This window comes from Poromitra crassiceps (assembly GCF_964638095.1).
Source record: "Poromitra crassiceps genome assembly, chromosome: 27".
In the NCBI taxonomy this organism is placed as follows: domain Eukaryota; kingdom Metazoa; phylum Chordata; class Actinopteri; order Beryciformes; family Melamphaidae; genus Poromitra; species Poromitra crassiceps.
The window spans coordinates 3981408-4007359 of record NC_139650.1 but is presented as its reverse complement, the minus strand read 5'-3'; the positions used below and the strand labels follow the sequence as shown (position 1 = coordinate 4007359).

The window sequence follows — 25952 nt, the reverse complement described above, 5'->3', positions numbered from 1 at the left end:
TTCTTTGACGTTGATTAATAGACGCTGTATCAGCGTGTAGGCATGTTGAAGCGCTTGAAGTGGCTGCGTTGAACGTCACGTTGCAAGTCTTGTCATGAATTCAGATGTGACAGTGATTTTTCTCCATGACACATTCTGCTATTGAGCCACCAACCTTGCATCCTTTAAATGTTAAGGCTTGAACCAACCAGTCTTCCAGGGAATCGTGAGTGACCATAAAACATTTCAGGAAAAACAAAAAAATAAATGCAGGGGGGCGGGAAATTGCTTTTATTTTTTGTTTTTGCTGAAAGTAAAATGTTTTATGGTCACTCACGATTCTCTGGAAGACTGGTTGGCTTGGTTCAAGCTTTAAAAAACTCGTTATATAAGGTTTTTTCGAAATGCCTATGGAGAAAATGAATGGAGAATTCACTTCTGGGGTCACGTGACTACTTGAGCTCTATAGTCAATAGCGGACTTACCTCTGCGTATATATTATATATTGAATGTGAATCTACCAGCCAAAAATGAAGCAGTCTTGTCTGCCTAGCAGTAGTTTTCAGTGACGATGGAAGTAGCTGGAAGTGTGAACTATCTGGTAGGGTCTAAACGTTTGTCTCTCAATATTTCACACAGCACCTGATTCTGTACACAAAATGGAAATGAGAGAGTGATGTGTAGGATGACATCATTCTGTCCAAATTATTTATGTTGCAATAGTATTCTTGGCAGTTCATTTGTTTGTGTTTACCAGCCCTGTGTGGTGGTGATTGGAAATGTTAATTTCAGCCAGTGCTCCCAGGCCCATGCTGGTGTAGAAGGCTGGCTCAGACTGTAACCTCATACTACGTTGAGGACTTAGCTGACCGCTGCGTGAGTTAAACGTCCCTTATATGTTGAGGACTTAGCATGAGTTAAACGTCCCTTATATGTTGAGGACTTAGCATGAGTTAAACGTCCCTTATACGTTGAGGACTTAGCTGACCGCTGCGTGAGTTAAAATGTCCCTTATACATTGAGGACTTAGCTGACCGCTGCGTGAGTTAAACGTCCCTTATACGTTGAGGACTTAGCTGACCGCTGCGTGAGTTAAACGTCCCTTATACGTTGAGTACTTAGCTGACCGCTGCGTGAGTTAAAATGTCCCTTATACATTGAGGACTTAGCTGACCGCTGCGTGAGTTAAAATGTCCCTTATACGTTGAGGACTTAGCTGACCGCTGCGTGAGTTAAAATGTCCCTTATACATTGAGGACTTAGCTGACCGCTGCGTGAGTTAAAATGTCCCTTATACATTGAGGACTTAGCTGACCGCTGCGTGAGTTAAAATGTCCCTTATACGTTGAGGACTTAGCTGACCGCTGCGTGAGTTAAAATGTCCCTTATACGTTGAGGACATGGCTGACCGCTGCGTGAGTTAAAATGTCCCTTATACATTGAGGACTTAGCTGACCGCTGCGTGAGTTAAAATGTCCCTTATACATTGAGGACTTAGCTGACCGCTGCGTGAGTTAAAATGTCCCTTATACATTGAGGACTTAGCTGACCGCTGCGTGAGTTAAAATGTCCCTTATACATTGAGGACTTAGCTGACCGCAGGCAAATTCTGCCTGCGGTCAAATTTCGTTCCGCCTTCAGCTCTCGACAAGTGATGACAAAATATTTTGTAACAGGGTGTCCGCAGGGTCTTGAAATGTATTAAAAAGTCTCTTAATCTCCATTTGATGAGGTATTACATTTTGTAGCTGATTGTGTTAAATCGGCATATATCGTCTCATATCGATCGCAGACCCCTGAATTGAATCAAAATCATATTGTTGCAGAATTTGTGATGTCAGCAAGTATCGTATCGTTGTCCAAAGAATCTATATAATTTCACTTGAGGATTCCTGCATATACCCTGGATGGATTTCTGCTATTTGCAATTGCACCTAATACAGCAAAGTTGAGAAGTGGTCACAGTCACACATCTCTTTTTAATTGTCTCTGAGCTTCTGCTAGTTCTCATTCTAAAAATGCTTTAACAGTAATTCACCTTGTTCCATGTCTCAAACTATGCCATGTTGTTGGGTCCTTGAATTTGGGGAATTTTGGCTTTGAAAGTCCTTGAATTTGATGTTGAAGAAGGTGTGGGAACCCTGCACACACTCAGCACCTGCAAGCTGCATGCCAGAAGAAGACAACGAAGAACACACTCACACACAAACAGCGCTCTTGTTCACACACTGCGCGTTAGCACATTTATGCTAATTACTGTCTTTTTTGAAAAAATGTATAAATGCCCCTATGTTTTAGACAGTAGGTGCTAAAGTTCCCCACAAAATATTTTTTAGATTTGCTACACTGCGCGCGCACACACACACACACACACACACACACACACACACACACACACACACACACACACACACACACACACACACACACACACATACACACACACATACACACACACACACACACACACACACACACACACCCACCCACACACACACACTCACACACTCACACAAGTTAACCCAATTTTTTAGTTCAACACATCGGAACCTTCAGACTTCTTTCTCGCTGACCTCCTTTAGCCTGCTTCATGTGGAAATGAAGGCTGTGTGTGTGTGTGTGTGTGTGTGTGTGTGTGTCCGTGTCCTCAATCCTGTTCAAATGTGTGAGTCACACAAGAGGTTGTGCAGCACTATCTGAGATGTGAAAGGACGCAGACAGCACTGCAGTTTCCCAAATGAGCTCCGTAAAGCATCGCCTGAGCAAAGAGGAACCAGGACCACTGGCCAATCCCAGTGGGGTTGTTGTTCTTGTTGGGGGAATTTGGATATTATGAACAACGGCTAGTAGAATAAACCGTGACAATAGACATTGATTGCTGTGGGTATAAAGGAATATTGCAAACTTTATTTTTCGCAATTGCATTTACAGTAACAATTTAGATGTGAAGATGATCAAGGCTTTGCGAGTCTGGGATTGTTTTTGATTTGGTGCTTTGAAAGTGCTTGAATTTTATTCTTAAAAATGTGTATGAACCCTGTGGATAGCTGGATTTTCCACAGCACCACTAAAGTACTGGAGTATCCAGGCAGGCACCAACAGTTTGTTGATAATGTAGCTGAATGCTGCACGTGTTTATAGTAATGAAAAGGCAGTGCGTCTCCAAACATACATTAACGAAAATAAACTTCTAGGCGTGGATCCAACCTGGAAGCACTGGCAAATCAATCAGGGGGCAGGCGCCGTGGAAGATGCACTTGGCTAAATGGATTGTCAGGATACTTGTGTCAAGAGAGTGAATGTTAAAGGAGGTAGCCTAAATATGACAAGAGAAAGAGAAATCCAATATCAGTGGTCTGTGCACTGCCGTGTGCCTTGGGTTTGACTGGCTTGAAGCAGCCTGGTGGACTTCGCTCTACCGATTGGTGCCGACCATTTCAGTCGGAGCCGGATGGAAACCCCATTCCGCTCCCTGCAAGCTCTGCAATAGACCAAATCAGCGGGATGTTTACATTTACTTCCGGGTACCCCTGGGTCCACACATTATAATGGCGGTGAACGGCACAAACTGACGTGTTGAAGACAAAAACAGACAAAGAAGACAAAAATGGTTCGTCCGTGTTGTGTTGTTGTTTAATATCATTCATAACAACACTTTCACTAACGTTAGTGGAGACCAGACTAGCTTATTTACCTGTTGGACCAGACCAGAGTAGACTTGACGCTAAATTAAATTAACGTGGCGTCGGTAGCTCTGTCTGTAACGTTAACGAGTCTGCTCTCGCCGAGAAGAGCCTGGTGACGCGAGGTTACGAGTCTGCAAAAAAACAGTGAGTTTGACAGACAAACAAACATTATTAGCTAGCTAACACTACATAAAACAAACACAGAAGAAAGGCTAGATACGTCGGACAAGCATGTTTACCAACCGTTTAACCATTTAAATTGAAAGTAGTCGGCCGAAAACAACGAGAGGGTTTGACAGCATTTATTTGACAACACGCACATTTAAACCTGCCGCCTTCCCCAAGTGGTACCCGGAAGTAAATTTGTTTACATGGTGACGTCACGGTGATTTGGTCTATTGGCTCCGACGCGCTCTGACTGACCGGCTGCGACCATATATGGATTTCCTTTCCGCTCCCTCCGTGTCGAATCTGCCGATCCCAAAATGCCCCGCGCCGCTTTGAAAGAATAACAACAGCAGCGCTAGCCGCTAGCTCGTTGCTACACACTGAGAACGCTTCATGTGGATTGTGCAATGAAGCCAGCCTGCATTTTACTTGCGGTGGATGGCTAATATATAAAGGTATTGAACAGAGCCTTTTCCCCCCTGCTAGTCCACAGTGGAGCTATTACCAGCCAGACTCTCTCCCGCTGCAGGGGAGAGAGAATGGTTCATGAGATGAAGCAGGTCCATGCCCCAGTCATGAGATGGTGAGAGGAAGGAAGGTAGGAAGGAAGGAAGAGGTTCTCTGGTGCTGCCCCTCTCACAACTCTACCCCTTCTCTCTCTCTCTCTCTCTCACGACATGATTTCAACTTTCAATCAACTGCTGTTTTCTCAGCAAGGCAGTTTTTCCTCTGTCCTGTTGAATTTCTTGAATTTGTAAGAGAACACACTGGAACTCATTGGTCAGTGACTCTGGTCTTCTGGGGATCTTCTGCACTTTCATTTGAAAGCAACCGACGAGTGCACTTATCAGCCACAATCGTGTGTATGAGGAGCGAGAGGCCCGGCTGCCTGCAACTCGCTGCTGGGGCCCAATCGCTGGGCTCGGTGGCTCGGTAACCACCAGGAAGTAGCAGCGGTGGACTGAGGCAAAAAGTGACGTTCGCATTCAACAATTTTAGAGCCGTTATAACTGGAATGTTTTGCACTGTCGTCGAACCGTATAAAATAGGGATGGGCATTTCTAGCAAAAACACTATTCGAAATTCGCTGGCCAAAGTCGACTTTTAATCGAAATTCGAAAATAAAAATAAAAATGTAAAAAAAATTAAAAATGTACCGGTAATGTAATTTTCTTTTCTTTTTTCTTTTTTTTGTGTGTGAGTGAAATGTTGCATTGTCTCCCCTGATTCTAAGTCTAAGGCTTTATTAATTAATAGAAAAAGCTTCTGCTGTGGATTTTTAGCTCAAACAAGCATTGCACCACTGAAGTAAAGAACATGTTACATGACATTGACATTTTCGAAAATAAAAAACAGTTTTGACAATCATGAGTGGTTCATTAAATATTTAGTAGGCTCTCCCTCTTCATGGGATTTCATCCGCCATTCATTTTTCCATAAACCTTGCTTAAAATGCTTATAATTTTTTTTTACTTGCTCAAACCAAGCGATTCGACTATACTTATCAGGGGAGACAATGCAACATTTCACTAAAAAAAAAAAAAAAAATCCCCGAATTTCAACTTTCAATAATAAAAGTCAACCTTGATAATAACAACGATTATTCGAAAATTCGAAATTCGATGCCCATCCCTAATATAAAATATACCCTGTTGCCTAGTAGCCTCTCAGCATACCTCGTATTATGTTGCATTACCCATTTTTTCAACTTAGAACCGTATAAAAATGTAAAGCCCATCAAACCGTAGGAGCATCACGATGTGTGATGCTTCTCTGTTGTAGCTCAGGACGTGTGAGTGCACTGTGCCGCTGCTACTAACTGTGATTGGCTCGTCTGTGTTTCAAGGGCGGGACTTGGCGAGAGGTGACTTCCATGTTCTTGTATCAAGCGCATGTGCAGGAATGAGAGTCTTATCTTCATCCAGAGTGAAGAGCCACAGCCATGCAGACATGACAGACAGGCCTGTATGCAGGTCGGAGTGCTTTGGAAATCAAGTCCAGTGCTTCCACCACGCACAGACACACACAGCGCACGCAGAGCGCTTATTTGTTGCTGTCGCAAAAAAGTCACATTGATGAGCAGCGCTCTGCTCCCAAAGTTTCACTTTGTTCTGCTCAAGGCGCACAGAGCGCTCCGCCCAAAAACACTCTCCACCGAGAGCACCTAAACGCCAGGTGTGGTGCTGCTGGGAAGAGGAGTGCTCCTCCTAGAGCATCCTTATGTGTAGTAAAATAAGATAAAGTCTGTTATTACTCCTCCAAGAGTTAGGGGGCGCTGTGCACTGCAGGCACAGTGTCCTGGGATGACCTGACCTGTTATATATATATACGGTATATATACAGAGGTTATAAAAGCTCGCCTCAGTCTCTTAGTCAGGGTCAGTTGCTCATCTAGGAGAATAGGCGACTGATCCGGATCCATGTGGACTTTTGTTTTCTGTAAATAAATCATTTTATACTTTTTAAATTCTAGTTTAGTGGTCTATTAAGAAGACAGACGTGCCTTACCATAGAGAATGAAGTGCAGAAAGGCCCTTGTGGCGGCTCAAAGAACTGCTTCCTGTGGAGACGGCCCCTTAGGCCTTGGCCACACTGATCCGTGGTGTCTGTCCGTGTGCGTTCATTTCTCTGTTCACTTCCATTCATTTTCAATGACAGCTGTCCGACTGTCCGTGGAGCACTCAGAAGTAGGCATGCACGATATATCGGCAATCATATCGGTATCGGCCAATGTTAGTCATTTTTTAACATATCGGTATCGGTCCGATGTTGCAATGTTAATATCGGTTATCGGTATCAGCCAAATTCTTCACATTGAGATGAAATAATGCAGTAAATCTATGATTTATGGGCTTTTACAAATGTTTTTGAAATAAAGAAATGCATTACTTTTTCAAATTCAGTGTTTACATGTGTTTTTCAGTATGTACAAAATATTATTATCATAGAAATGTGTTTTTATACAGATCATATCGACATCGGTAAATATCGGTTATCGGCCATAACAGCAATGTTAATATCGGTTATCGGCATCGGCCAAAATTTTCATATCGGTGCATCCCTACTCAGAAGCGTACGTATCCAGAAAATTTGCGTACGTTTTGATGGACAGAAAGTTGAAGAGGGATGAACTTTTTCTGGATGGACGTTTCGGATGGTCGGATAGTCACTGTCCGTTTAGCCAATCAGAGTCGAGGTCTCAAGAGGAGGCGTTCCGAGATTTGTTTCAACTTTTCAAAGAAGATGGCGGCCGAGGCGGTGAAGGAGGCTATAGTTAATGCTGTGTACACCATCCCGCTGTTGTACAACGTGATAGTCAGTGTCACCGTCTGATTTCACCATCTAATCTGGTCATTCGGTGGCATTTTATTGCCACATAAGTAACGTAGCGCACAGAGCTAACAGCTAGCTGACGGCAGCTTTCTTCTTCTCTCGGTTTATAGGCGGGTCGCTGACACCTTCAAGGTGCTTACCGCCACCTGCTGTACAAGTAGGTTACTTGTACATGCAACGGACATAAATCTGTCCGTCTATCCGCTCTGTCCATTTTCTGACGGATCAGTGTGGCCAAGGCCTTACTCTCCCTCTCCTAGTGCACTCACCAGCCTCCTCTGCTGTTAAAGTCTGTGTTGTTTTGTCCCTGGTATGACCAGCATGTACAACAACAACACTGGCAGCTCACTCACTTAACACAATAAGATCTCTTTTCAGTTCACCCTTCAGATGATGTGACTTTGTTTTTACATGACAGGATTAGCTGCAGCAAAAGCTCTTTAGTGACGGCTAAGCTTGCTTTTATAAGCCGCTTTGGACAAATGTGATTTACACTTAACAGTAGGGCTGTGGCGATTCACTTATCTCCCGATTCGATACTATCACGATTCTTGGGTGCCGAGTCGATTTATATTGCGATTCTTAAGTATTGCGATTCTACGATTATTGCGATTCGATATTACGATTTATTGCGATTTTTGTTTATTTTTTTCTTTTCTTTTTTCAGTTTGTTTACTTTTTTACACTAGATTAGAACATGGGAAAAGTTGAATCATACACTAGAGACTGTATATTATATATCATGAGTAGGGCTGGGCGATATAGTTAAAAACAGGGGCGGACTGGGATCATAATTCAGGCCGGGCATTAGATACCAAGCAGGCCAGGCCGATATGGGCCAACGCGCGTGAAATTTGGGCCGTTTGAAGCCAGATTTGGGCCGTTTGAAGTCCAATTTTACAATGAGATGCACCCACTTTAACCCTGAAGTGTAATTATTACTTCAGACTAACTAATAAAGTAATAAAACCACTAGTAAACCAGTAGGCGGCGCCTGGCCTGCTGTTCAGTGAGTGGCCTGACTGCAAGCACCCAATTTTTTTTTTTTTTTTTTTTTTTAAATTTGCGATTATCGATTCTGGAATAAAAGATCGATCCAAAAAATCGTGACATTAAAAATTGCGATACTTAGGTGAATCGATTTTTTCCCCCACCCCTACTTAACAGCGTTGCCGTTCAGATGATCTGGTAGCAAGTAGCCGTTCTTATTGTTTCACTCGCCTCCACCAGCCCTTTGGACCACGTCTTCTAATCTCTGTTCACCTTCCATTCTGTGTGTGTGTGTGAGTGTGTGAGTGTGTGAGTGTGTGAGTGTGTGAGTGTGTGAGTGTGAGTGCGTGTGTGCGTGTGTGTGTGAGTGTGTGTGTGTGTGTGTGTGTGTGTGAGTGAGTGTGTGTGAGTGTGAGTGTGTGTGTGTGTGTGTGTGTGTGTGTGTGTGTTTGTGCGTTTGGTAGGATGTGGCGTTGTGGTCGTGACACATACGCACACCCAGGACTAGCTAGCTGCCTCCACTCGCTCTCGTCCAAACTGAACTCTGGTACAGTGATTTCCAAGCTGATATGACCCCCAGAGTGATTCTGAAATGCAGGTTACATAGCCGTACTTCCTTGATGAGCTCTCATCAGACCAGAAGGCCAGTCTTTGAGTACTTTTCTGTACCCCGTCTTCCCCCAACAACGCCCACTAACTTCAGGTTGTGTTTGTGTGTGACTGAGCAGGTTCTTGCTCTGCCTGTGCCTGTCCTCCTCCCTCCCCTCGTGATATATGTTGCTCCGAATAAGGAAGTCAAGTGGTTGAATGGCGCTGAATGGTCTTATCAGTAAAAGGGAAGTGAGATCCACCCTACCCCCCCGCCCCGTGCCGGCCCGTTCCAAACTTAGCATTATTCAGCTCAGCTGCTAAGAGGCATGACACTGTGGTAAACCAATGCTTCTGTAAGAATATCAGAACCCGAAAGATTAGATTTACTACTGATTTGAGGCCAGGCGGCTAGTCCTGCTTACTGAGGCAAAGCTTCATCAGAGCTATCAGATAACATGTCTTCAAAGCGTGGAGGAGAAGAGAATAGGAAGCTCTATCAGCGTGATGTGTCTGTGGACTTTCCCTGGTCGGGTGTCATCATGGCCGTGTGTCTGGAAACAGAATGCAGTGGCCAGGAAGGACAAAAGCCCAGACTCACTCACAGACAAACCATTTCAAAGCAGCATGTGTGTGTGTTGCTGCTGTGATGAGGCCACAACAACCATCTGATGCAACACCAGGAATCAAGGTTGATCAAAAAGGAAGGATAAGACATCACCGATGTCGTAGTAGGGTTGTCAAAAGTATTCATCGATAGTATCGAAAAGTATCAATACTGAAACTTTTAATCGGATGCAATAGTCATTTGCAACAGGTATCGATGGTATTGATATGTATCAATACTAAAAATTTGAATCGGATACAATACTCTTTTGCAACAGGTATCGATAAGTATCAATACAAAAAATTAGAATCGGATACAATACTCATTTGCAACAGGTATCGATAATATCGATAAGTATCAATACTAAAAGTGAGAATCGGATACAATACTCATTTGCAACAGTTTCGATACCATCAGTGCTTTCTTTTAATGAAAAATCACAGATTTGTCCCTCCCTATCATTGGTGGGTAGCTGTTGCTTCAACAAGCTAAACGTGTTCTGATGGCTAGAGCAGGGCCAATCTGCTGTCTAAATTCAAAGTTTTATCAGGCCTAGATTATGGAGAAGTGTGGGTCTGTCCATCTGTCTAACTTTATTTTTATGCCTGTTGATGTGTCGTCATCCCCTTCGCGTGGTATTGAAAATCGTATCGAGTATCAATATTTTCAGAATCAGAATCAGAATCACTTTTATTGCCACAGTATGCAAGTTACATACGAGGAATTTGTCTTAGTGTCTGTATGCAGCGTAGCGGTTACATCAATATACAGGGATAAGAAGTAGGAAGATCACTAACGGCAATCGCAAAGTTGCAAGTGCAATCAAATCGAGTCAATATATACAATATGTACATGAGTGGTGAAGTGTTCTGTGGATGATAAATATGAATTTACGTTGGATTTACATGAGATTTACAGACTGAGTTAAATAGACGTTAAATAGGCAGTGGATTTACATGAATTTACAGTCAGAGTTAGATAAGAGTTTACATTGAATGTACATGAAATTTACAGGCTAAGTTAAATAGGCATTAATGTGCAGGGAATTTACATCAATTTACAGTCCCAGTTAGACAGGCATTAAATTAGATACAGTATGAGTTCCAGTTTTATGGGGGGGGGTTCAGTTGAGTTTAGGAGGAGGTAGTGAGTTTGTGTGTGTGTGTGTGTGTGTGTGTGTGTGTGGGGGGGGGGGGGGTTGTTGGTGAGGCCCTTGGCGGAAGGGGTTTCCGGGCCTTGTTGGTGAGGCTGATGGCGGTTGGGAAGAAGCTGGCCTTGTGGCGGGTGGTTCTGGTCTTGGCAGACCTCAGTCTCTTGCCGTAGGGGGAGTGTCTTAAAGAGTTTGTGGCCAGGGTGGGAGGGGTCAGCCATGATCTTGCGAGACCGCTTCAGTGTCCTGGCCGCGTGTAGGTCCTGGAGGGATGGCCGGTTGCGTCCGATTATCCTTCCATTCCTGGGTATCGTCGTGACATCCCTATGTCATAGCGTTCAAATTTGACATTGGGGCCAGTTCTATTGAATTGAATGGGGCGGACAGGGTAAGGCCCACTGTTATAAACAATCATCAATGCTTCCATCAGATTAAAGAAAACACATGAGATGATGTTGACTGATGTATCATGATGTACTTAGCTAATCTAGCTGTATTTTGGACCAAACAGGGGCTTGAGTTGAGCTATGTGCAACTAGCTGCTGGACAAAGCCATGACCCATCATCTGTTTAGAGACCCATAATAAGGAAAACTTAACGTGCACAATATTCACATGAGAAAAACATCATCGTCATCACATAATGCGTTTTCTTTAATAATTGATTTTTCAATTAAAAATGAAACGGCACAGATATGATGGTTTATAGTACCCTGCCCACGCCCCATTTACTTAAATGAACTTTTCACAGCAACCGTCTTTAGGTGGTAAAACAGGCGTAACCAATACCATTAATGATGGTTCCATTCCATTTGGGTGTTCCTAAATTAATGTTACACACGCTTTACGTCCTGCTTTGCCACTTCAAAATGGTTTCTGTGAAAAGGGCCTATAGAACTGGCCCCAAAGTCTGACACCAAGGCAACATTCGATGGCTGTGACGCGACTGATGTCTTATCCTTCTATTTAGGCTCCTTGCCATGACTCAGGAAGTGTCGGGTCAGGTGGGAGGAGGGACACATCTGCCCCAAAAACACTCATTTACTCTGCAGCACTCTGATCTGATATCTCCATCTCTCTCTCTCTCTCTCTCTCTCCATCTCTCTATTTCTCTCTCCCATCTCTCTATTTATCTCTCTATTTCTTTCTCTCCATCTCTCTCAATTTCTCTCTCCATCTCATCTCTATTTCTCTATCTCCATTAGGGCTGGGGTAAAAAAAATCGATTCTCCGATTTTGAATCGATTTTTATTTTAATCCTTTGATATATCGATTCATATGTCCAGAGGTCGATTTTTTTAATTTTTTTAATTTTTAATTTTTTTTCCTTAAAAAAATAAATAAACATAGGCTATAATATTATGTGTGGTAGTTGAAACATAGTTTCAAGTTGACGTTTATGTTTGTAGTTGAAACAAAAACATAAATACTGTAGGCTACATAAATGGAAAAATGTTTGATCATTAATATCTACTTTTAGAAATGATAGCCTATAGGCTGAAATCAAATCACTGTGCATAATTGTGAAAGTGTCTTTATTGACAGATGAAAAGGCTGTTATTTACCCTTTGTCACCACCTGGTGAGTAAATATATGTGTAACTAAAACCATTAAAATTGACAACCGGTCCGCGCAACCCCTGTGTTACATAACTGGACAGTCATGTAATTCAGGTTACAGCTCAAAAAACATGTTTTAGTATCACTAACCAAATCGATATTGAAATTAATCGAATCGGAATCGAATCGAATCGGGATTAATCGATTCGGGACCTTGTGAATTGTGAAATTTGAACCAATACCCAGCCCTGCTCTCCATCTCTCTCTCTCTCTCTCTCCATCTCTCTTCTCTCCCTCTTCTTCAACACGCAGCTTCTGTCAGGATTCAGGAAGTGGGCCAGCTGTTTCTGCAGCCTGGTCACTGAGCTTCTGTGAGGAAGTGTGCCAGCTGGTTCTTTGTACATTACAGATGTCATCGTTCTCTGCTGAATGTCCTGCTGGCTCTCTCTCTCCAGTGTGTGTCACTGTTTTGGTGTGTGTGATTTTACTCACAGCACCCAATGATAACTGTATGTGTTGTGGACTAGGACACCTGCTGGTTAAACAGATGCATGCCTGCCTGCAGCTAGCTGTCCTGGATGATAACCAGGATGTCACGTGTCTGTCTGACTGAACTGAACAGAGTTTAAATCTGACTTGGGGTCAGATTGTAGCTTCAAAGTGTGGAGTGGTAATTGGGAGAATATGATGATTTGATCCCTTCAAAATCATTAGACAATGCTATAGGCAAATTGCACAGACTGACTCAACGTGCTGCTAACCTTTTGTAGCCTCACAAGCAGCTGTGGTTCTGTGAGTTTGCTAAGAAAACAGTGTTGCCATGGGAGCGTGATTGACAGAGCTCAAACACACAGATCGAGGTTAGAGTAGACGTCAGAGCACCTCGGGCCACGACACCACAGGGTTCCTCCTACACAGCTCTGGAAAATTGGGTCATTTCCAAGTCTTGAATAGTTTGTGAATTGGAAAAGAAATCTGGGAGAGTATGGAAAATGTTTTGGTTCAGGTCCGAAGTCCACACACACACACACACACACACACACACACACACACACACACACACACACACACACACGCACACACGATTATAGCATTGCCATTTATGTTGTTGTAGACCCACTTTGAGTCCACAGTTGTTGATGTGAGGAAGAAGAATAGTTCACATAGAGGGTAGGGATGGGCATTTCTAGCAAAAACACTATTCGAAATTCGCTGGCCAAAGTCGACTTTTAATCGAAATTCGGAAAAAAAAAAAAAAAAAAAAAAAAAAAAAAAAAATTGTGAGTGAAATGTTGCATTGTCTCCCCTGATTCTAAGTCTAAGGCTTTATTAATTAATAGAAAAAGCTTCTGCTGTGGATTTTTAGCTCAAACAAGCATTGCACCACTGAAGTAAAGAACATGTTACATGACATTGACATTTTCGAAAATAAAAAACAGTTTTGACAATCATGAGTGGTTCATTATTTAGTAGGCTCAGGTCTGAGTGCCAAAGGGGTGCCAAAGTCACCCCCTCTCCCTCTTCATGGGATTTCATCCGCCATTCATTTTTCCATAAACCTTGCTTAAAATGCTTATAAAAATTGTTTTACTTGCTCAAACCAAGCGATTCGACTATACTTAGAATCAGCGGAGACAATGCAACATTTCATTCAATTTTTTTTTTTTTTTTTCGAATTTCGAATTTCGACTTTCAATAATAAAAGTCGACCTTGATAATAACAACGATTATTCGAAAATTCGAAATTCGATGCCCATCCCTAATAGAGGGATGCTCTTATTAGCCAGCCGCTGTCAGCATGCATTATATTATATCAAAATGTTGTCCGACAGTTGTCACAATCCCTGCGTCATGGTGTGTGTGTTCACACACTTACACCCCCCACCATATGTTTATCTGATTGTCATGTGACCATATGTTTATCTGATTGTCATGTGACTGGCAGATGTCTTTAATCAGATCATGTCCCATTGACACACAAACATGTTTGCTGCTTCACAGAGAAACCAGCACACAATGGGCAAATCACGCACACGCACGCACACACTCACTCACTCACTCACTCACTCACTCACGCACACACACACACACACACACACACACACACACACACACACACACACACACACACAGCTTTATTATATCGGTGGGTTGTTGTTTAACCTTTTGGGTCAGGTAAGAGGCTTTTCTGACTGACCCAAACTGAACCCCTCTCACCCTCTGTAATCTGTCCCCTGCACAACACTACGACTGGCTACTGGCTAGGGATGTAATGATAACCGCTTTTAATGATAACCGTGATAAAATTCCTTGCGATAACCGTACCGTTTCAAATTTTCATTATCGTTAAAACCGTGGTACCGTGATTACAGTGCTTTGAAAAACATGGTAAATACTGTCCATCATCAACCAAAGTTGGCAACAGTCTCCCAGATGCAGACGCGCAGCCTTGGAGAAATGATTTCAGTGAGTGTATCAATCCTTTTCGGGTCTGAGTTTTCAATATAAAACGTAAAATGATTTCAGCGAGTCTCTCAGTACTTTTTGAACATTTTCAGCAATTTTTTACGAATACCGTGATAATACGATAATTTTGGTCACGATAATCGCGACGTGAAATTTTCGTACCGTTACATCTCTACGACCGGCCCGTCATTTCTCTGCTCCACACAACCTGCTCTGGGTTCTGTAAACCAGCCATCGCCCGTGCTTCGGCTCCCAAGCAGCAGGTGGAGGATCGATGCTCCCCCAGCCCCCTCACCTCCCTGGGTCCTGCCCCAGGCTCCCCTCACCTCCCTGGGTCCTGCCCCAGGCTGTGGGGCTATTGTTTTGACTAGAGGGGGCTCATTGTATGCCCATCTGCCCCCCCCTCCCCCCGTCATCTCCCTCCTCCTCCACAAGGCTCACTGCTTGGCCTCAAAGGACCCACAACAGATGGGGGGCTATGCAGTCATGCAAACACCACCAGAGAACTGATGTGCACATGCTCGTGTGTCTGTGTGTGTGTGTGTGTGTGTATGTGTGTGTGGGTGTGTGTATGTGTGTGCGTGTGTGTGTGCGTGTGCGTGCGTGCGTGCGTGTCTCAGTGTGTGTGTGTCTCAGTGTGTGTGTGTGTGTGTGTGTGTGCGTGTGTGCAGGTGACAGTAGGAAGTCTTTGTTTTTTGGAGGGAGGTTTGCTATATCTGGAAGGGAGATTCTCAGTTTCGGAGCACGTTTCCTTTTTTCCAACACATGCATGCAAATGTCCCACTTCCTCTATAACAGATGAACAGCAGCAGAGTAACATGTGTCAAGTCATTAAACGACCAGCAGCGCATAACTAGAGCTGCAACGATTAATCGTTTAGTCGATCGACAGAAAAATAATCCACACCTATTTTGATAATCGATTCATCGTTTTGAGTAATATTTTAAGAAAAAAAGTCAAACTTCTCTGATTCCAGCTTCTTAAATGTGAATATTCTCTGGTTTCTTTACTCCTGTATGACAGTGAACTGGATATCTTTGAGTTGTGGACAAAACAAGACATTTGAGAGCATCATCTTGGGCTTTGGGAAACACTGACTCAACATTTTTTCACCATTTTCTGACATTTTATAGACCAAACAACTAATCGATTAATCGAGAAAGTAATCGACAGATTAATCGATAATGAAAATAATCGTTAGTTGCAGCCCTAAACTGAACCAATCCCAGATGCAAGCTTATTGTTTAGTAGTTGATGTCCATATCGACATTTTATTTTAGCAATGCTTTTTATGTGGAAAGGGTAGGATTTAACTCTGTTTATCTCTATTTAGCTCATACTAGCCATTTCTTATAGTTTGGGTGTGTGTTTTTATTATTCATTAAAATATCCAGCATTAAGAGTTAAAATCTCATTTTGGAAATTTAGACTGAGATTATTACACATTATACTTCAACTTGCAAAAAAGACATGCAGGTTTTATTGAGTTTATAAACTGCTGTAGGCTCATGGAGGCAGAAAGCCTCTTCAAAGAAATCAAAATGACTGATGTGAATAAAAGCGTTAACGACGTTAGACAGTCCTTCAGTAACAGACTCATATCCAACACGGATTTTGATTCTGACATACAGTAAAGCTCCGCTATAATTAATACACTTTGATGTGCGCTTTGAATGAATGAGGAAATAGGTGTGTCTGACGCTGTAAAATGCGGAGCTGTCCATATTGCATTGTGATTGGCTAGTAGTTGTTACAAAAACCACGCCTCTTTCATGGGCACGAGCTCCTGTGCACATGCATTTTCACGTGCACGAGCTCAGAGCTGGATAGGGAAATCCTAAATTGACAGACCCAGCTGATAACCACCATCGTGGTATCGTTTAGCTCGATTGCGATTGTCTGGTTAAGTCAAACCAGATCAAGGGGTCAGATCCTGGATCTGTTGATCTCCATTCGTGGTACAGGCCTCTGGTCTGTATGCGTGTACCCAGGTTGATGTTTTGCTTAGTGTCTGGGGGTGTTTCTGGTCTGTATGTGTGTACCCAGGTTGATGTTTTGCTTAGTGTCTGGGGGTGTTTCTGGTCTGGATGCGTGTACGCAGTAGGGATGGGCATCGAATTTCGAATTTTCGAATAATCGTTGTTATTATCAAGGTCGACTTTTATTATTGAAATTCGCTTGGTTTGAGCAAGTAGAACAATTTTTATAAGCATTTTAAGCAAGGTTTATGGAAAAATGAATGGCGGATGAAATCCCATGAAGAGGGAGAGGGGGTGACTTTGGCACCCCTTTGGCACTCAGACCTGAGCCTACTACCGTAAATATTTAATGAACCACTCATGATTGTCAAAACAGTTTTTTATTTTCGAAAATGTCAATGTCATGTAACATGTTCTTTACTTCAGTGGTGCAATGCTTGTTTGAGCTAAAAATCCACAGCAGAAGCTTTTTATATTAATTAATAAAGCCGTAGACTTAGAATCAGGAAAGACAATGCAACATTTCACTCACAAACAAACCAAAAAAAAAAAAAAAAAAATTACATTTTTAATTTTTTTTACATTTTTATTTTTATTTTCGAATTTCGAATTAAATTCGAATTTGGCCAGCGAATTTCGAATAGTGTTTTTGCTAGAAATGCCCATCCCTAGTACCCAGGTTGATGTTTTGCTTAGTGTCTGGGGGTGTTTCTGGTCTGTATGCGTGTACCCAGGTTGATGTTTTGCTTAGTGTCTGGGGGTGTTTCTGGTCTGTATGCGTGTACCCAGGTTGATGTTTTGCTTAGTGTCTGGGGGTGTTTCTGGTCTGGATGCGTGTACCCAGGTTGATGTTTTTTGACTGAGACTGTGAGTGACGCAGGCAGGACCCGCCCCTGTTTGCTCTGTCCCAGCGGGTGCTTGAACTCTGCTGTGTGTTCAGCGCTGAGATAAAGCAGAGAGCGATGCAGCGGCATCATCCCATACCAGCTCTTCCTGGTAACAAAGACGGTCACTTCACCCTGCCTGCCTGGACATTCACTCACTTTGCTCCTGACCTCAACTGACCTGAACTGAACACTCTTGTGCAACGTGCCGACACAAAGACAGACTCCACCATCTCAATGTGCGTATTAAACGTTATTTATATATAAGGTTTTGTAAACAGATCGGTTTATTAGGAACACCTGTACACCTGCTTATTCATGCAATTACCCATTCAGCCAATCATGTGACAGCATGAGATGGTGCCAGATACAGGTCAGCGGCTTCATGTTCAATGTTCACATTCACATGGGGGGCAGCTGTAGCTCAGGAGATAAGAGTGGGTCGTCCACTAAATCGCTTTGGATGAAAGAGGTCGGTGGTTCGATCCCCGGCTCCTCAAGTCTGCACGTCCCAAGTGTCCTTCGGCAAGATACTGAACCCCAAATTGCTCCCGATGGCAGCGCCAGCACCCTGCGTGGCAGCTTGCCGACATCGGTGCATGAATGTCTGTGTGAAGGGGTGAATTTACATATTCATTGTAAATTGCTCACTGCTCAGCATTAGTACAGTAGTAGCCTACACTTTTGTAATGTTTTTAAATAACCAGGCAAACGATGTATGTTTTTATGTTGCCCTCTTGGCCTTTTTTTAACCTGGTTAAATATAATAATATTAATAATAATAATAATCCCGAGTATACATTTTCATATTCAAATCTTTTAATTTTAATATTCGAATATGTATTCAAATATAGAATATTCTTTGACAGCCCTACTGCTTGGTAACAAATAATAAGGTGTATTATGAGTTTGTAATTAAGATAGATATTTCCATCTTGGGTTTTGATACGTTTGATATAGCTGAAGTGGTGTTTCTATAACATAAGTGTGATATTTGATTCAGTGGGTCTCTCCAGCCCTTTTACCTCTGAATCAAATAATCCCGGATGTGACTAAATGATATTTTATTGATTTAATTTAACCTTTATTTACCTAGGGCAGGTTAGTTGAGCACAGATGCAACTTCTCCAGTAACGCCCTGCTAAATCATATCGCAGACAGTTGAACTGTCAACTCCGGCCTGGGGTTCAACCAGAGTCCAAAATTCACTTTTTTGTCAATATTGTCTGTTACTACTTACTAGTGTGTTTGATCATGTGTGGCCCTGCCTGTACTGTAACTGTAACTCTGGCTCTGTTACGAGTGTGTTTGATCATGTGTGACCCTGCTGCCTGTCTGAGAGGATATGTGGACAATCATACATGTCCCTGTATGGAGAACAGATGGGACATGGCCACAGACACACTAGTCTCGGCTCCCAGACGTTTGGTGAGCTGCGCCACCAAACGTCTGGGAATTTCACTGTCAGAAACTGTGTCGCCGAGCCCGGCGAGAACCGCCGGCAGCAGACACGCCTACATTTATTATTAGAATTTTATTTGGTAGCGGCAATGCCATTTATCATAGTCCTATCACAGAGCATGAAGCTGATATGCTCCAAACAAAATTTATAGCTGTGGTTTATTTTACAATCATTTTTCCTACCCGGAAGTGGTCCGCTTGCTACTGTGAGTCATCAGCAGGCTCTGTAACGTTAGCCTCGGGAGTCGGGCTTATCGCTGGGGGAAAGACCTCTAGCCGCCGGGGCCGGATGAAACACGTCCTATTAACAGGTTATGTTTGTTTCTAAGTGATTAATATGTTTCTCCGCAAATGCGATGATGTTTTGCGAGACACTGGTTCTGCATGAGAACTGCCCCCAGAAAGCAGGCCCGCCCACAACACTCATGATTGGTTCTCCGATGCAAGGCTTCCAACAGCACCACCTAACGTTATGCAAAGATTTAAATAGTAATATTCTCAGTCTTACAGGAGTGAAACGGATTAAGACTGAGGGCTGAGTCTACAGACACACAGACAGATCACTCTGACACCGAGGAGACATGAACGAGACATCCTCATACTGACATATCACACTATGCTCTCCAACAGACGCCACACACTGATGCCAAAACACAACTGTTCAGTGACAGTGAGGGAATCAACAGTAACTGAACAGTACTAAGCAATCCTTAGTATAAGTTAGACTTTTAGTATTTGCAGAGGAATATTGTCAGTCTAAAAAAAATATAAAATAGTAAATACTAATATGAAGTTGAAGTAACAAATAACGTGCAGATAATTATGAAGTTGGCTGTATGCCCTCAAGCCAGATTTAGTTGAGATTTCTTTTACCTATTTTTAGAAGCATTCCATTTCATTGTTTTCATGATTTAATGTCTAATTCCCATTCAAACCAAAATAGCACACAGCCTAAGACCCCCCGCTTCAAATTCCAAACCACTCGTTTAAAACTAGAATAGTCAGTGTGGATGCAATCATAACAATAGAGACAGAGCATGAAGCTTTCATAGCAGGACCTTTACTGGGCATTGGCTGCTTTCAGCTGGGTCTTTACTGGGCATCAGCTGGTTTCAGCTGGGTTGCGTTCAAGTTTAGGCACTTTCCAGGTTGAACTGGGTGGAGTAGTGCCTCCAGTAGGCTGGGTGAAAGGACTCAATCTGACCTTGGCTGGAGGTGGGTGGAGGGGCCAGTCTGGTACTCCAGGCTCTGAGCTTGGCTGGAGGTGGGTGGAGGGTCCAGTCTGGTACTCCAGGCTCTGAGTTTGACTGGAGCCTGGAGGTGGGTGGAGGGGCCAGTCTGGTACTTCGGGCCAGACGACAGACTGGATACTCTGGCTGTCCCAGCGCTGGAAGCAGGCCCACTGTTGTGTGGCGGCCGTGGGCAGGGCAGGAATGTTAGACACGCCGACATAGACAGACGCTGGCTCATTGTGAAGGCTACTAGGCAGAATTCTTTCTGTTGTCTGTCTGTCAAATATTTTCTCCGCTGTTTGACTTTGGGGCAAATGGCATGTTCTCCCAGTGCTTGGTATGGTTTTGAGGCCATTTTTATGGCTTGTAATTAAATGTGTAAAAATAAACACTATTAAATTTACTAGTTAATTCAGTATTTACTAATTAGTATTTTACAATTTAGCCTACACTATGAGCTATGCTACAGGTCATAAAAACATGAAAGGAAGTAGTGGTAATTGGCCAAATACGTTTTTTGATTAAGGGGGACCTGACCAGGGCACTGAGCGTAGCCTCTGCTAACCTTAACACTGCATTTTTACACCTGGTATTTAACTGTGATTTTTATATTGGGATATCTTATCTGGATAAGGAAAAACACATGTTAATGCAAGATATAAATGCACAAAGCTCATTGTGATTGGATGCGGTCTGGTTCGCATTATCAGCTCGGATCTCAGCCAGAGTCAGCTGTATGGTGTGTTTGCATAGTAGCAAGTATCCACCTGCAGGGTAGAAGCAGCACTGCGGGTAGAAACATCACCACCACAGGTGGAAACGTCATCACTGGTAGGGCTGGCTGATATGGACCAACAATCCCACACATTGGGCTAAATGTTCAGTTGTAAGTCAGAGGCACAATAAATCAAAATAAAATGCAAAGACAGGGTTTCCTTCCCAGACTCTTGGTGATTTCACAAAATATTTCCAAGGTGCCATTTTTAAATAATCGTCAGTAATGTGGTGGATATAATGACTAAGTGTGGGTAACGGCAAATAATAATGAACAGCTAGAACAGTGTGAGAAGTTCAGAAAATGACATACACGTTACTGTAGTGCAGCCTTTACAACCAGGAAAAGACACCATTTAGCGGCTATGCCACATCACAATGTTACGATATCCAAAATCTAAGACAATATCTAGTCTCATATCCCAACCAATATTGATATAATATTGATAGATTGGCCTGTAGGTAGATGTGATCATCACTGTGGCTCAGCTGATGTTTTCCCGTTCAGATGGTCTGAAGCTTCAGGCCTAAATTTGACCTAGCAACTCTTTTACTACTGTAAGGGAGTTTCCTGTGACTGTGTCTCCATGGCGTTTTCAGTGTGATTTACAGCAGGCCAGGTCAGATGATGACCCAGTCCAGACCCAGTACATCACCAGTACCTTTTTTTTCTTCTGCTGACCAAATATTCAGTTCTTCTCTATATGTGTCTTTCACGATGTACAAGTATGATGTGTTAGCAGACGGACACCTGATGCCGGTATTCGCGCTGCACCACTGATCCTGTCGAGGCATGTAGGTTAACTACCCCTCGCTGGGCTCTTGCATAAGATCTCCTTTTGGAGCAAGATGCTAGAGGCCCGGTAGGCCTGCCTGGAGGAGGAGATGCACCTTTTAGCTTAGCATTCAGGTACAGTACAAGAGAACAAGCATACTGGACTATTACTTCAATTCTATATGGCCTGCAGTGTGGCTTCGTACTGTAGGCCATCCTTCTAGAGCCTAGCCCTAGATCCTCGATGCGCGCGAGACGATGGCGGCTCTAGACTCTTTCATTGGCGGCTCACGGCTGATATAAATAATACAATCACTGTCAAAACAATTCCCTCACTGCGGTGTCAAACTGCATGGTTGCCAGGTTTGTGGCCCTTTGGAGCACCAAATGGGGGTTGAAACTCACCCTATACCGGTATCTGGCAACACTGCAAACAAGCCAATGCCTCGTGGAGGGATTGGGTCAGTGGGAGGGAGCAGAAAGAGTGCTTCAGACAGGGCGTATTGTTGCAGCTGGCATTTCCTCGTTATCGTTCACGACGAAATGCGCAAGCTGCAACAATCGAGTCACGTTAACCCCCCCCCCTCCCAGCGTCGGAGTTTTAACGATAAGCAAAGCAGCTGTTTAGCCTACTGAGCTGGGTGTGGAGCTGCATGACAGAGAGAGCCAGACTGGAGATCTATGAAGACTTCTTCTTCTTGCTAAGAAACAGAAGGTTGGGCCTTCAACCAGCACTTCTCATGCTCTCATGTGGATAATTGTGCCACTGTGCATTGTGTGCAACGTCCTGTGTGTCTGTGTGAACCAGGAAAGCACAGGCTGTTTACTGAGCTGGAGGTGTGTGGAGCTGCATACCAGAGAGAGACAGACTGGACATCAGAATCTGTTCATATTTTTTTTTTTAATCAAGTCGGTGTGAATGTTTTCATCACTTTTATAATTTTTTATTAAGTCGGCCTGAAGGTTTTTTATATCACAGACACACACACACATATATATATATATATATATATATATATATATATATATATATATATATATATATATATATACAGTATATATATATTACTTTTTTTTAATAAAGTCGGTCTGAATGTTTTTATGATTTTTATAATTGTTTCTAACATTTTTATCATTGGTTCTAAATTTTTTATCATTGGTTTTATCATTGAATAAACTAAAAACTAAATCAAACGCTAGTGTGGCTCTCATGGAGAAAATAGTGAGGATCACTGTTCTAGACTATATGACCTGCACTGTGGCTTCGTACTGTAGGCCATCCTTCCACAAGAAGGCCGGGGCCCAAGACAGCATGCATCATCAACCCTGCTGAAGTGCCCTTGAGCAAGACACTGAATTCCTACCCGGCCCAGAGATGCTGCTCTGTATCGGACGTTCCACTCTGACCCCCCCTGTTGAAGTTGAATTTCCTCATCAGGGATCAATAAAGTAGCACATGCATAATAATAGACAAATCTGTTGTGCACTGTTCTTGATGGGTGCAGTAGCAGAGTGTTGCCCAAAGAGGGCGCTGCATTCACACAAACCCGGACTGAGAAGAGTCTGCACAGCATCTTTTCAGAGTTTTGTCAGCTGATGGCAGCACTGTACTGCTCTTCTGCCGTTTAGTTTTTACTCCTAGTGAATTAGTAGTGATTTACACTACTAATTACGATTTAGGTTTCTGTAATCCAGTACAAGACATGATTTCAGGTCACACCTTTATACCTGATTAATCTCTTACCTGGAGTCTATTTTCTGCACCCCCCCCCCGCCCCCCCACTAATTGTTCACTTAGTTGAGGAAATGTCACAGGTAAGTTAGACCCATAGTCAGTGTAGTGCCCAGTGTTAACTTCTTTAAACAGTCACCGATGGTAATTGTGATCCCTCCCCGCCTCTGTCTCTTTGTCCAGATGCTGCAGGACTGTGGCAAGGCCCGCAGGGAGGTGGAGCTCCACTGGAGGGCGTCGCCCTGTGCCAACATTGTGCGCATCATTGATGTCTATGAGAACCTCTATCAGGGCAGGAAGTGCCTGCTTATTGTCATGGAGTGGTGAGTGCATGTCCACACACACGGGCACACACACACACACATACACACACACACACACACACACACACACACACAAACCCCATCCCACGTGTGTGCATGGACACACACACACAAACCCCGTCCCACGTGTGCACGCACGCACACACACACACACAAACCCCATCTCACATGTGTGTGTGCACGCATGCGCACACACTCAATTTGACATTGGCAGATCTTTTTTAAATGTAAGTTAATGCTTGATTTTGTGGCACTTTGTGTCTACAATTGGAGACTTAAAGTTTGTTAATTGATATAGACCTTTATCACATGGATGCTTCAAAGGACTTCATAGAGAATGAGCCTAACTAGATTGAACTGATCAACAATCAGCCACGGAACAGAGTGAACGACAAACATCAGGAAAAGCATTCATTTCAATTCATTCTCAGTGAGAGCTGTGCGTTGTCCGTACATGGCTGACGACGTGTGCGTCTGTCAGATCTCCATTCAAAACTTTCATGAACAGACAGAGTTGTCACTGTAACTCAACCCCTTTTAGACACCCGAAGAAAACCGGGGTCCTTCCGCCATCCTTACGCTGCGCCCCCTGTATAAATGTCACAAATATCATCCGCCTTTGGTTCTGCCAGTGCAGGTAGTAACAGCCCCGAACCAAGCTCTGTGTAAAAGACTAAGCTGGCGAGGCGGAAAACTCATTCAGAAAAACGACAGCTGTCATTTTATGAATGAGCTTCACGTTTTATCCTCGGATCAAAGTGTTACTGCAGTCTCGCCTGTCTACAATGCGTCTATGCACACTTATGTCTGTCATTTGCGATGCAGTAGCTCTGTACTCACCCTGACAGAACAGTCCCTCTCCCGTTGAGAGAAAACTTGAGTAAAAAACATAAAATTCCACAATTTCTCCCATCTGGCATGTGTTGTAACGGTAAAGAGCAACTCGATAGTTTTCAATCGTCGATTAATGCTGCTCAACGCTCAACACGCAGATTTTCAGATCTCCAAGTGGGCCGTGGCATTCTGAAGTCTGGGGAACCCCTGTTTTAGATGGAATAGTAGGGTAGGCCATAGTAGAGTATATCTAGTATCTAGTAGTATGCTATATTATTTATGCTCAAACAACATTGACAGTAATTAAATTAATGGACATAAGCTTAACGACTTGTCAGAAGACCTCCTCTCGCTGTTTTCTCCCAAAACCTTTTTTTGTGTGCATCGGATAAATCCCATTCGTGGGCGACAGGTGAGGTTATTTCCTCTGTTATGTCAGTCTCTCCTCAAAACCATCCTCAATCAATGTTACAATACTACTACTGTATTTTTATTCTGCTTGGCAGCAGGTAGTACAGCTGTTGTTCACATCTCCATGATAGAACGTCAACGTGGAAAGCTGTCTGCTGTGTGTATAAGCAGCACTTAGAAATGGCTTTCTGCGTAAAAAGGTGGCTTATTTGCGGCCCTTCCTAACAGCGATATTGGGGAATCTCTGTGTGAAAGTGGCTTGTGTGTTTCACCTATCAGAGGCGTTCCTAGGTTGTTGTTGTTGTTGTTGATGTTAATGGGGGTAAGCACAGAGACAACGGTACAACCAAAACAAAGATCTTACCAGACTGTTCTAGCTGCTCTATTATTTGCCTTTACTGTACCCACTTAAGGTGGGCTCAGACTACAGGATTCTGACAATCCTAGCCAATTTTGAAATCTGGCAGTGACACGCACTACAGGAGGATCTTCCCAGATTATCTTCTCTAGAATCTCAAACATGCACACACTACAAGATTTGGAAAATGTGGCGCACCACGCACTACAGGATATTATTAAGATTATCGGCAGGATAATCACCTTGACGCCCGGCCATACTCCGAACCTGTTTCGATTTTGGAGCGTCAAATGGGGTTCCAGCAGTGACCAAAGCGCTCTGCCCCCACCCCACCTCTCTCGTTGTTTTCCTCATTTTCATGCCTGCCTCGCATATGCTCCCCAAACAAATGAATCTCACGGTAGTTAGCAAGCGTGTAAACAACGCAACTCTATATTGTCTGTACAAGTGAGAACACAAACACATCGGCTACCAAAATATATTCCCCTGCTGCATGTCATGATGAGATCTGCAAAAGTTTGGATAGACTGATTGCTTCTAGGGATGGGCATCGAATTTCGAATTTTCGAATAATCGTTGTTATTCGATTTTTTTTTTTTTTTTTTTTTTTTTTTTAGTGAAATGTTGCATTGTCTCCCCTGATTCTAAGTATAGTCAAATCGCT

The 25952-nt window shown here is 43.2% G+C and overlaps 1 protein-coding gene across 1 annotated transcript in view; it reads left to right on the top strand.

The window, feature by feature from the left end:
* The window catches only part of mapkapk2a (MAPK activated protein kinase 2a), a 49216-nt gene that overhangs the window by 1937 nt on the left and 21327 nt on the right, over positions 1-25952 (top strand). Inside the window, exon 2 of the mRNA XM_083661736.1 lies at positions 23546-23685. Within this exon, the coding sequence (XP_083517862.1) occupies positions 23546-23685 (140 nt within the window). The remainder of the gene's footprint in view (positions 1-23545; positions 23686-25952) is intronic.